At 31.4% G+C, this 11,528-nt stretch overlaps 2 protein-coding genes and 1 long non-coding RNA gene across 5 annotated transcripts; 2 read left to right on the forward strand and 1 right to left on the reverse strand.

Moving 5' to 3' along the window:
* The first annotated feature begins 1,397 nt into the window (after positions 1-1,397).
* On the forward strand, positions 1,398-5,203 carry LOC145944134 (uncharacterized). Of its 2 annotated transcripts, none has more exons than XM_083052269.1 (5): positions 1,398-1,557; positions 1,884-2,114; positions 4,140-4,270; positions 4,520-4,610; positions 5,088-5,203. In XM_083052269.1, exons 1-5 carry the CDS (start codon positions 1,539-1,541, stop codon positions 5,135-5,137), a joined length of 522 nt encoding a protein of 173 aa, XP_082908395.1. In that variant the 5' UTR covers positions 1,398-1,538; the 3' UTR covers positions 5,138-5,203. The 2 variants fall into 2 exon arrangements, with proteins under 2 accessions (XP_082908395.1, XP_082908396.1); XM_083052270.1 differs by lacking the exons at positions 1,398-1,557; positions 1,884-2,114 and adding exons at positions 2,576-3,622; positions 3,705-3,742 and having other exon boundaries at positions 4,115-4,270.
* LOC145944126 (uncharacterized) lies at positions 4,928-9,948 on the reverse strand. 2 transcript variants are annotated; one of them, XM_083052251.1, is made up of 13 exons: positions 9,810-9,948; positions 9,191-9,329; positions 8,788-8,918; positions 8,347-8,484; positions 8,081-8,245; positions 7,917-8,005; positions 7,659-7,836; positions 7,368-7,590; positions 7,086-7,247; positions 6,774-6,928; positions 6,392-6,627; positions 5,985-6,198; positions 4,928-5,853 (listed from the first exon to the last, which is right to left on the reverse strand). In XM_083052251.1, exons 1-13 carry the CDS (start codon positions 9,865-9,867, stop codon positions 5,603-5,605), a joined length of 2,139 nt encoding a protein of 712 aa, XP_082908377.1. In that variant the 5' UTR covers positions 9,868-9,948; the 3' UTR covers positions 4,928-5,602. The 2 variants fall into 2 exon arrangements, with proteins under 2 accessions (XP_082908377.1, XP_082908378.1); XM_083052252.1 differs by having other exon boundaries at positions 5,718-5,853; positions 6,127-6,198.
* On the forward strand, positions 8,825-10,566 carry LOC145944137 (uncharacterized). Its single transcript, XR_014426622.1, has 3 exons — positions 8,825-9,463; positions 9,822-10,326; positions 10,430-10,566. It is a non-coding gene; the product is annotated as an uncharacterized LOC145944137 (long non-coding RNA).
* Positions 10,567-11,528: the final 962 nt, after the last annotated feature.

Consider the following 11,528-nt stretch of genomic DNA (forward strand, 5'->3'; position numbering starts at 1 on the left):
GCGACACGCATACATAGAGTTTAATCGCTTAGATTATTCGCTTCACGCGAATTAGACAAGCTATATATGTTTTGTTTTCACTAAAGCAGTGCGTCATATAAATGAATGAAAGTACGCGTATAAGTGATTTTTTAGATCACCAGTACTACCAGTACCGGTAATCTATTTCGGAGCACATAAGAAAGTATATACACTGACGACGCGCTGTCATCCGAGAAAGATTGATTGATATTGCTATAAATAAAGATTATGCATAGACACACATGAACCCTTTTATTTCTGTCAGTGTCTTAGCTATTGCAACGATGTTCTATATGTTCTATGAAATCTGTAAGAGAAAAATGATACCTATTAAATTATTTCTACAATCATTCAATATATATCATCGCAAAATAAACGAAATGTTCTAAAACATATTCTTTTATCAAACAAAATTTATTATATTTTAATAAGGCAGACTTATATTGCTAATAATCTACATTTAAGCTAAAAGATTTTAAATAAGATTCCTGATGGTTTTCTAAAAGAAAAAAAAAGTCAAGTCTTTTTTTTTTAATATAAAAAATGTTGAAATCACAATATATATATATTCACTATTTCTCATATCTACTTTAATAAATCAATTTTATATTGCGCTACAGTTTATTGAAATTGATTTTGTTTAGATTTAATGAAAAATTATTTATGTAAATGTAAGTTGCAAAAGTATCGATTGCACGAAGTTTCTCATCTCAAGGTTCTGACGTCATATAATCATGAATAAGATTGACGTAGAAGTTGCAAATTGTTAAAGAACATGTGTTTGTATAGCGATTCAGGAAGTGTAAAAATAGGAAATAGATATCTGTGTATATCTGAGAAAGAGATAAATGATTTGCTTGTTATGCTTGTATAAAATTTCAAGGTTGATTCTCTTCTATGTCTGGATTTCATATACATAAATATTCATAACGCTAAAAGCATATATATTTATTATTTGATTGAAACATACTGCTAAAAAATTTTATCTTTCATTATTGTCGCGAAAACTTTAAATTATAAATATATAAGTAAAATCAGTCGCTTATTATTTTAAACTCTAAATCAGATTACATAAAATTAATATTATTTCCTAGTTTAACAAATTGTGCTAAAAAATGTAATAGAGGCATATAATGATTTTACACGCATAATTAAATTATATAAATTGATACGTCTAACTTGAAAGAAATCAGTAATAGATTCCGACAATTCTTTCGATAAACATTCACGCGCAAGATAAGAGCCCCTTAAATGACTCTACCCGTATGCGGTTGAAATTAATGCGACGAGTACGCAATGTGGTTATCCCCGACCGCTTTCGACATATCTTGCTGGTTTTTTCCTACATAAGGAAATAAATTAAGATAAGAACATATAAAAATATAAGTTGGAAAACAGTTCGTCAAAGTTCGTGTCTCGAGTTGGATCGATTAATTGTGCATCATTTAAAACACTATTGATTTTTCTTCTCCGTTTTCATTTTGGAATTTTAAAAATTAGACTATCTGAAGTATATCATGAAACATATTTTTACACGTGAGTATAGCATGACAATATATCATTTTTTAAACATATATACAGAGAATGAAAGAAATTAGGAGAAGTACATATATTTTTTTCATAAAATTTCTGAATAGTATTTTAATCTTAGACGTGTATATTCAACATACTTTTTGCAAATTTTTAAAATGAAGACTTTCAAAGAATTTTTCTCTTCCTCTGTTATATTATTTAACATTTCCAATCTCGAGATTATCAAATTTTTGCATATTTAGTATTTTTACAAGTTATTCAGTATAAATTTACAACATTAAAACATCTACATTGCATCTATATTGTGTGGTTCTATTTTTATTCAACAGTTGTACAAATATTGACCATGATTTGGTTGGTCGCCTTGGCATTCCCGCAAGGAGACTGGTCGAGCGGGATTTCAGACATTAATTTCAATGATGTGCCGAGCAGCACCACACAAAGAACAACAACTAATTGTCCGTGTATTGCAACTGCAGAATATAATCCAATATGCGGCAGCGATAATGTTACCTATTGGAATGTGGGAAGATTTAATTGTGCGAAAAATTGTAATCCACGTAAGTAATATTAATTTTACATCATATTGTTTTATTATTGTTTGTTTATTTATTAAATAATATTGTTAAGATAAAAATTCTAAATATTATTGCTTTATCTAAATTTTTATACATGCATAAATTTTAATTTTTAATTTATATTTGATATTAATTATCTTTTATATCTCTTAATTCTTAATTAAATTTTCAATTTAAATCTTTCGATTGTTTTATTTTTCAAATTTTTCAACAGTCAGTTTTCTTTAAATTCTATACCCTCTTGCTCCTCATCTTTTAATTTTGAAAAATGTTTCTCAACTGTTAATTTTCAATAGTTTTATTCTTAATTTTTAACTTTTTATTTATTTTTTATTCTTTTTTTAAAATTAATAATTTAAAATTAATAATTTAAAACATTTTTTTTAAGGACTTGAAGTAAAGGTGATGAGATCTTGCGAACCATTCATCCAATTAAGCAGTAATTAACACATGGCTCACTATCGCTTTCATACGACTGATAAAATGGCACGACGTCAATATATAATTGTAATCGCAAGCTATTAACACATTAACTATGACCGTTCAATAAACCTATGTGTATGTTTTAATAATCAATGTATTACTATTAATTTTACAATGTAATTCGTGGAAAACCCATACACTTTGTACATGCATAATTTTGCATGTGCATAAAGTGTATGAGTTTTCCACGAATTGTAAAGTGCTATTACATTATATAAAGACTAATATCAAATATGCATAATTTATTAATATTCTTCCTAAATTAAAAAAAAATACTTTATATAACATAACATTTTATTATTTATCATATTATAATATCATTCTAACAACTATATTAATTATTTACATTAACATTCTATCATTAAATGATTTTAGTCTGAGAATGAAAATGAATTATATTGTAATTGTCGAATGATGCGATCAAAGAGATGATAACTTTGCTAACAGGTACTATTAGCGTTCTTGTGTGATTTGTAAAAATAAGTCTGACGAATAAATGTTCACTCGCTGGAACGCGATGACTTGAAGAGACTATATAATGAAACTGAAAATTTGTTTTTAAGAAAATAAGTTTGCTCCTTTTTGAAAAAAATCTAACAAATATTACAATATTAAATAATTTGCAAATTTATTCATTTGATTTGCTAGTTAGCGGAAAAAAATCATATCAGTTTATTCGCATTTTAAAATAGTACTTTTTTTATTAATACCAGCACTAATATGCTAATTGTTAATAAAAAAAGCAAATCGTTAAAAAAACTAAAATTAGGTTATAAGGTGACTAAGCAAGTAACTCGCGTTATTACGCGAAAAGGATGCACATATAACTGTAGTTTGACTTAGCACTGGCTGGCAACCAATGCTATAAAAGGGAGCGCAGGTGATACTTTGAAACAGTAGATCGTCGACCTTCGGTAGATCATCTTGCATATACATCATTTAATAGCCGATCAGCGCGGTCTCTCAAGAACTAAACGTCATCAAAATGTTATTTCACTTGTTGCTCGGTGAGAAAATAATTTACTTTGTGTATGACTTTTTTGTCAATTTAGTTCTAATATCATTAATTATATTTATTAATTTCTATAGTTATCACATTGCCATTGTTCACCGCTGCGTTCCCACAAGTAAGTGAATGTTTTTTCGACACAAGCAGAATAGAAAGGAGTATATCTAAACAATGAAAGATATTTAAACAATTACGATTGTGTTTTGCATCAAGCGTTACAACAAAGTGTTTCTTCGCATCTGTAATTAAAAATAATAATTACACGTTTTATAAACAAATATCACAATGTAAAATCCATGTCGGCAAATTTACATATATTTATGAGGAAAATATCGCTAATAGAATTCTGTCTTTTTTTTTTTAAGAATATATTTATGTTTTCGAAGAAAAGAAAAAACATTGGAAGTTTAATATTCGAGAATTTAATTCGGAGATATCTAAGATATCTCCAAAAATTATTTGGATTACGGGTAATAATGAGATGTCTTAGAACGATTTCGTCTTTGATGGACCAGTCGCTACCAGGTCACCCAATGGTGAACAAAGGACATCAACATCCACAACGACTGTGGGATCTAGAAATGAGAATGGATCGACTCCTCAATCTGATGTGACTCAATACAATACGTGCGTTGATTCATGCCCGGTAATTATTATCTTTTAATTAAAATCAATGAAAAATATTATTTTATTTCATGTAAACGTTTATGTAAATGTTTTATTTAATCCAAGAAAATCTTTTAAATAAATAAATATATATATATATATATGTACTTTTTCTCGATTTTATTTATTTATCGAAATATAAAAAAAGCAGTTTTATAATAAACTTGAAAGTTGCATTATTTTAGAGAATAATTTTGATAATTCTTGTAATCGTACATTTTGATCATAGGTGACACATGAATACAATCCTGTTTGCGGTACGGACAATGTTGATTACACTAATCCAGGGGGACTGGGTTGTGCGCAAAGATGTGGAAAAGGTATAACATACTTAATATAAAAGCGAAAATTCCTTATTCAATAATTTAACTTATCTTGCTATTTGAAAAAAAATAAGATTTACGAATAAAATTAAGTTATTTAATACAATCTTTCTATTAGAAAATAAAATCAAAGAAAAAATTGTTCGATTTAATATTAAAAGTTGAACTGTTATTAATATTTTTGAATCAGCTATGTAGATTAGCTTTGTCATCTTTTGATTAATATTAATTATCGTTATTATCTCTAGTTTTGATATTTCATCTAAATACTCTTGATTGTTCTAGCATAAATAAATTTTATACAATAGCGAATATTTAGCAAATATATTAATTTTTTATTTTTTTTATTTAACAATCTTTGTTCTATCGAGAGAAAGTTTAAAACAAGAAAAAATATAATTACTATATAATAAGGCAGTGCGATTATTAGGTGGATACATTAAAATACCAACATGATATTTTTGATATTTACAGAAGTGACATTAAGATTTTATGGACGCTGTTCAACAACCTCAAGTGGGTGATTTACAATTGTTATTAAACGATACAATAATATCATTCTAAGAATAAAAAAGTGATTGTCTAGAAAATGTAAGAAAAATACACATATTTACACACGTAGCATATACACATATTACAAATATATTCATTTACTTTAAGCAAAAGTAATAACTGGTGAACACACACTTTATTTTTACTTTGATTTTAAATGACTCTGAAATTAACGATACTAAGTTTAAATGCATTATAAGGGAATTTTACTTTCTTAAATTATTATTTTTCATTATTATCAAGATACTACTGATATTTTCACTAATGTGTCTTAGCGCTTCCGGTATTTAAAGTCACATTTTCGACTGGACACATTGTGCTTTTTTTTAAACTTACGAATTAAAATTGAAAATTTTGTTTTTAATTTTACTTGAAAAAATTTGCACCAATTCAATATCTGAATTTTCTTTACTTGAAAAATTGGAAAAATAAATTAATCATCCGATCGAAGAATCGTTTCGGTCGGCCCACCTAACTCTTCGTGCGATTTCAAAATTTCCTCCGTGAATCCCGTAAAGATGCCTGGCCAGTATATCAGCTCTGTCTTCTTCGGCCTCAACAGCCATCCTTCTATAACGACGAACTGCTAAAAGACAGCCGACGGTGAGTACAATTTGAATTATTAACCAAAAGATTAGAAGACCCAGAGCCAGACTCGCGTCCACGCAGAAAAGGCCATCTATAGATCCTAAAAAACCAATTTAAGCTTTCATTTAAGCTCTGCGATAATTGTATAACGAATCAGATACATATGCGAATGGATCTATAGACGTTCCCGATGCTTGGAAGAGGCAACGATACTGATATTCTTAAACTCACTTCCGCCGGTGATCAGAACTGTATCAGGAACCGGATTTTTCTTGGATACTAAATGGTCCGCTGTTATGACCGGACTTTGAACGACGATAGATAGTTGTAAAGGTAATTCCGCGGGCGTGAGGTTTCTGAAAATTTCTGTTACCTCGGCCATGAGCGGCTGCTCGATCGATCGTCGCTTCCTGCCGTACGAAATCTGTCCTCCTCTGCATGTAGCCTTCAAAGAAATCACGAATTTATGTTTTTTTATTTGTTAAAGAATTATTTTAATATTTTTTTGTTATTTATAATTAATAATTAATATGTTCTCTACGATATATACATGTATAAACGTTCAGTCGATAACAATTATAATTTAAGACGTAAAAACGTGCTAAATGCTAAAAAAAAAAATAAGATTGTCAACTTACCGGTTCACATTCTTCGAGACAAAATCTAACGATGACGTTGAATCGCACAATTTGACTATCGGGAAATTTAAAGGCAGTAAACGTTGAGATCAGAGAACGATTGTCCATTGGATCCTTCAAGAGCGCAGGAAAGGTTGCTGGATCCGTTGGACATCCAGATTCATCCAGAAGAAGATAGGAGGAATCTCCGGATGCGCTACTAGCTACGAGGTGTCCAGCTACGATATCGTAAAATCCTGTGAAAAAAATTATTGACGCTTCAATATTCTTGTTAAAGAAAATTTTATTTTGAATCGATCAAAGAGAATTTATAGATGAAAGAAAGAGCGCAAAATTTGTGACGTATCCTGCATGAATGTCAAGAGACACGTAAGTGACTCACCGTCAACAGGTTGAATTTCGATCCTGAGTGTTAGCTTCTCTCCTAATTGAGTAACGACCGCATCTATATGTTTCTCGTTGAGGATTCTCATCGTCACTACCGGTGCTTCGGACGATGCGTTTATTATGATTGATCCAACTGGCGGTACGCCTGCGCTAAAAAGAATAATCAGAACCAGAATATCGAGGATACCTGTCATAATATCGAAATAAGATTTTTTTATTTAATTAAAAAAATAATTAAACTGTGTAAAGTGATATCATTCGTTTGGAAGATCATACATGGCATTACACGAAAGAAAGGAGAACTTACTTTGGATCCGAGAAAGAAAAATTCGATTGAACGGACACGTTTCTCGGTTCCGGAACATCGCGACCGTCTAATGAGCATCCAATTCTCACCGACTGATCTCCCAATCGTTGGATAATCGGATTGTATTGTATCACAATGGTAGCCCAAACCAACGTATGCGTTCTGCAAATAAGAGGTGTCATGAGATATCATGATTCAAATGCATGGTGATTTAAAATTTACTGTCAATTATAGAATTAAATTTAAGAATATAATTTAAAAAAAAAACAATTTAAGAAGTACCGATTTTCGTTGTCAATGGAAAACGCGGGTGTAAGACCACACTCAATGTTAGATCTGCCGATGGACTCTTTTTTTGGCAAAGGCAATCTTAAGATAGTCACATTTTTTCCAACACCTTCAACACCGCAAGTATCTCCATATCCACTCACATATATCCGTCCTTCAAAGGGCTCCATAGTGGTTAATGTTATTGTCATGATTGAGTTGCCGCATTGTACTTTCACTGCAAAATGTAACAATGTTAAAAGTTTATTAAGGAATATCGTTTATAAAATTATCTGACAAACGTACAATCTAGGCAAGCTTCTTGTTCCTTATAGATGACGTTTGATCTGGCAACCAACGAACTGACTCCAAGACTGATTGTATCATCAGAATGCAGCAAGCAGAATGGTTTCTCTTCCGAATAATCGACGGTATAGGCCCTACATATGAAACCATTCTCGCTGCGATCACATTTCTCCTCGCACTAAAAGGATCATAATTGAATCACACAATGATCGGATCGCTCACGCGGGAAACTCTCGACGAGAGAAATACGAGAAATACCTGCTTCACGTCAAGCCCCGGTAACGTCACATCCGAGTATGGCAATGTTACGTTCCGAAACTCCGCATAGGAACAATAGCTTTTCTTCGCTGTAAGAAAACATGTACGAATTGAATGCAATTCGACTATTGCAATCAAAAAAAAGAAAAAGATTAACAACTTACATATATTATGGCACTGATCTTGCAGATACTCATCTCGATACATCGACGATCTGTAAGCTTGAGGTCTAGTACCTCTCTCAAACTTTGACAAGGAACACGTGCCAACGGTATCGTCGATCGACAAAGGCTCGCTTGTACGAAATTGCGCAGATTCGCATTCATTTTCTACAAATATACAAAAAATGTTACATAATTTATTTACGTAAAAAAATTATTATTTCTTGAAAATTTAAATCAATTTGTTTAAGATAGATTAGAATGCGTACCTGCTTGCAGACACTTCTCGTAACACTCGCTTCTTCGTAACAATGCTTGATAATATAAGTTGGAATGTCCATCTTTTAAAATAGCTCCCAAGGTTCTTTCTACTTGCCACAATCTTCGCTGCTTGCAATTTGGTGAAACTGAAGCAAAGAATTTTAAAAAGTGCATTTCTGAGATATTGACCCTAAAAGTTTCTTCCAGAAGCGAAAAATCACCTGACAATTTTCTTTAATATATTTAAAATTTTTTTCCTGTCACATAATCTGAAATAATCTCACTAAACCTACTCCTATATCGCTTTCGTGGAACTTTACGAGATCAAATGTAGCTTGCTTTTACATTCTATGTACAAAGAGAATACTTAGCTAAAACGTTTTAAATAAATAATACTCTACAGTATACATAATACAGTACGTTATACTGGAAAAGGAGACAGTTTTTACCTTTAATGCAGATTTTGTGAAAAAACGTGGCATTAGTTTCAGGAATGAGTTCCTCGCCTTTTACTTGCACGCTGTAACAAATATTCCTCGCAAAATCGATTACAAACGCTGTGCAATTTAAGCTTTTACACCTGTAATAGATAAATTATTTTTAATTTGCAAATTTACATATTTTTGTATATTTAATACATGCGTGAATATTTATAATTCTCTTTGTAAAAATTAGAAATTAACTTTTTTTATAAAAAATTTTGCAGTATTTCAATTTGCAACAATCTTAATGTACAAATCCGTTTATTTAAACATTTAATGATACTTCTTACTGTATATTGAATTTTTTAAATCTAAGCAACTTATTAGTTAGAATATAGCGCCTGTTAGAAATGATTAATTGATGAATTACCTGTCAAAACAAGGCACGATAATACCGTTGTTACCTATGGCACCGTTTTTGTGTAATATAGTTTCTACAGCGTTTGCAGGCTTAGCTCCGATGATTTTCTCCCATCCCGTATCTTGATCCTGACAATTCTGAGACCAACCTGAAGGACATAAGTCTTGTAAAGCATGAGCTGCAGTTAAATAGCACCTATGACCTGTGTGTACTTTTCGCATACATACGATACTATATACACAACAAATTATATTTGCAACTCAGAAAAAGAAAAACGTCCATGTAAGTATATATATTTTATAAATTATCAAATTTTAGATATGTAATTTAAAATAATTGTGCAAAGAGTAAAAAATAACAGATCACAAAAGAGTCAAAAAATGACTTTTGCAAATTCCTTTTAAGCCAAGTAAAATTGTCGTTAAAAAAAGTATATCGATAAAGAATACAATTTTTTTATAATTTTCTTCCAGTATTAATTTATTACATTTTAACAAAAAAATAACATAAATTCTCTTTTTATATATTCCATAATATCTACGTTCAGCTAGTATATCTATTATTTATTGCTATATATATTATTTATATATCAATGGCTTTTTATAATGGATTTAACACTTATTCTTACCTGTGCTTAAAGCAAGATTGCAGACGAAAATCATGAAACATAGGGTCGTCACCGTCATTCTGTATCTTTGCGCTGCAAATGCGACAAGATGAAATCAGTTGCAAGAATTTGCTCTTCAAGGATTCCTGGATTATTCTACAGACTTTGGAACAACATCTTCCGCTTCTCAATTGTGCCGCTGATTTACCTGTATATATACAAATATCGTTACGTAAGTTACTATCACTTGTAAAAATTTAAATCAACGTGCATTAGACTAAGTTTCTCGTCGAGTGAAGAAGCGGTCGAATGCGATCATCCGCGTTAGCTGCTCCTTTAAGAACTCCCTCCTATCTTCAAGGTTGTAAGATAATGCAATGTTTCTATATAAGCGCGTTGTCCGCTGCATAATATTACGTGTGCCGTTTTTTACCTCGTGCTTTTGGTTCCGCTATCTCTTGACACTACGTAAGCAAGCGACATAATTCGCGATAGCGATTTACAATAGGATTTATTCTCGAGTCTGTTAAATACAAAGGTGAGTGCAGAAAAAAAATGCAGTCGTGAGCTTACATTCCACGGTCAAAAATTTTGCAATAATATAATTATAATACGTAAAAAGCATATCTTTTCGCTTACAGATAAAAGGAATTGATCATATAGCGGTGTATAGTTAAGTGTGTGTTCTTGTAAAAAAGAACATTACTGTGCAATGTGATTTTTATGCTGATGATTAGTCATACTTATTAAAATGGTGATGAGTGATAACAGAATAACAGCTTACAATTAGTTATTTCTGCATTTCTACGTAACCGCATTCACGTAATTACAGGACATATATAATTGAATTATAACTTTATAAGACTTAAGTTAAAATTATTATATAATGTCGTAGAATATTATAAAGCACGAGGTAAAGAAAATCTTCATAATTTACAAAGACTTTATATCAATTATATAAAGTCATAAAAATTGAGGGAAAAGTTTGCAAAGTTCTGTTTTATAAATAATAAAAAAAAATAATATTCAAAAGATAAACTACATATAAATAAAATATGTCAAAGGACACAAAAATAAAATTTCATATTATATTAATATCCACTTTAAATAAAAGAATAAGGCACAATTTTTCGAAGACTCGCTTTAAATAATTATTTAGAAATTGTAACTGTATATATGATCTTTTGCTCTCTTTCTACTTGTGCAGCATCCACTCACACTCTTATATGCAAAAGGCTGATCCGTCATTGAACTCTCTAGTAGCAATTGTCACACTTATTGTTAGCTGAAGTGTGCATAGTCGGCGGGTTAAAGATCGGTTGGTCTCCTCTGCGGCTTCACGCGCTCCTCGACGTAATCGAGCCGTGCTCGCGATTCACTCTCGGCGTACATTCGTCGTCCTTTCGTTTATACAGAGAGTGGCAAGCGTTCCACTAACCAACTGCGAGGCAGACACGTAATGAAATGAAAAGCTATCGTGCGCGGTGCGATCCACAACGGCGGATACGACGAGGAAGAGCAGAGGGGCATTCCGGCCGCGCCATCCGCCTGCCTGATCGAACGATCGGATGCGGCTGGGTAAATACAGCTCCGCGCACACATCCATCCATTCACCAGCATTGTCGTGAAAAAAAAAAGAAAGAAAGAAAAAAAAAACGATGGCGAGGTCGGCAAACGATTATCTGGGATGTGCTTTGCGCCGCCCAAGTCTAGCGTTCGCTCATCATCGGTGACACAAAT

This window comes from Prenolepis imparis, unplaced genomic scaffold, assembly GCF_030444845.1.
Source record: "Prenolepis imparis isolate NDT839.2.m4 unplaced genomic scaffold, iyPreImpa1.0 SCAF_12, whole genome shotgun sequence".
NCBI lineage: Eukaryota > Metazoa > Arthropoda > Insecta > Hymenoptera > Formicidae > Prenolepis > Prenolepis imparis.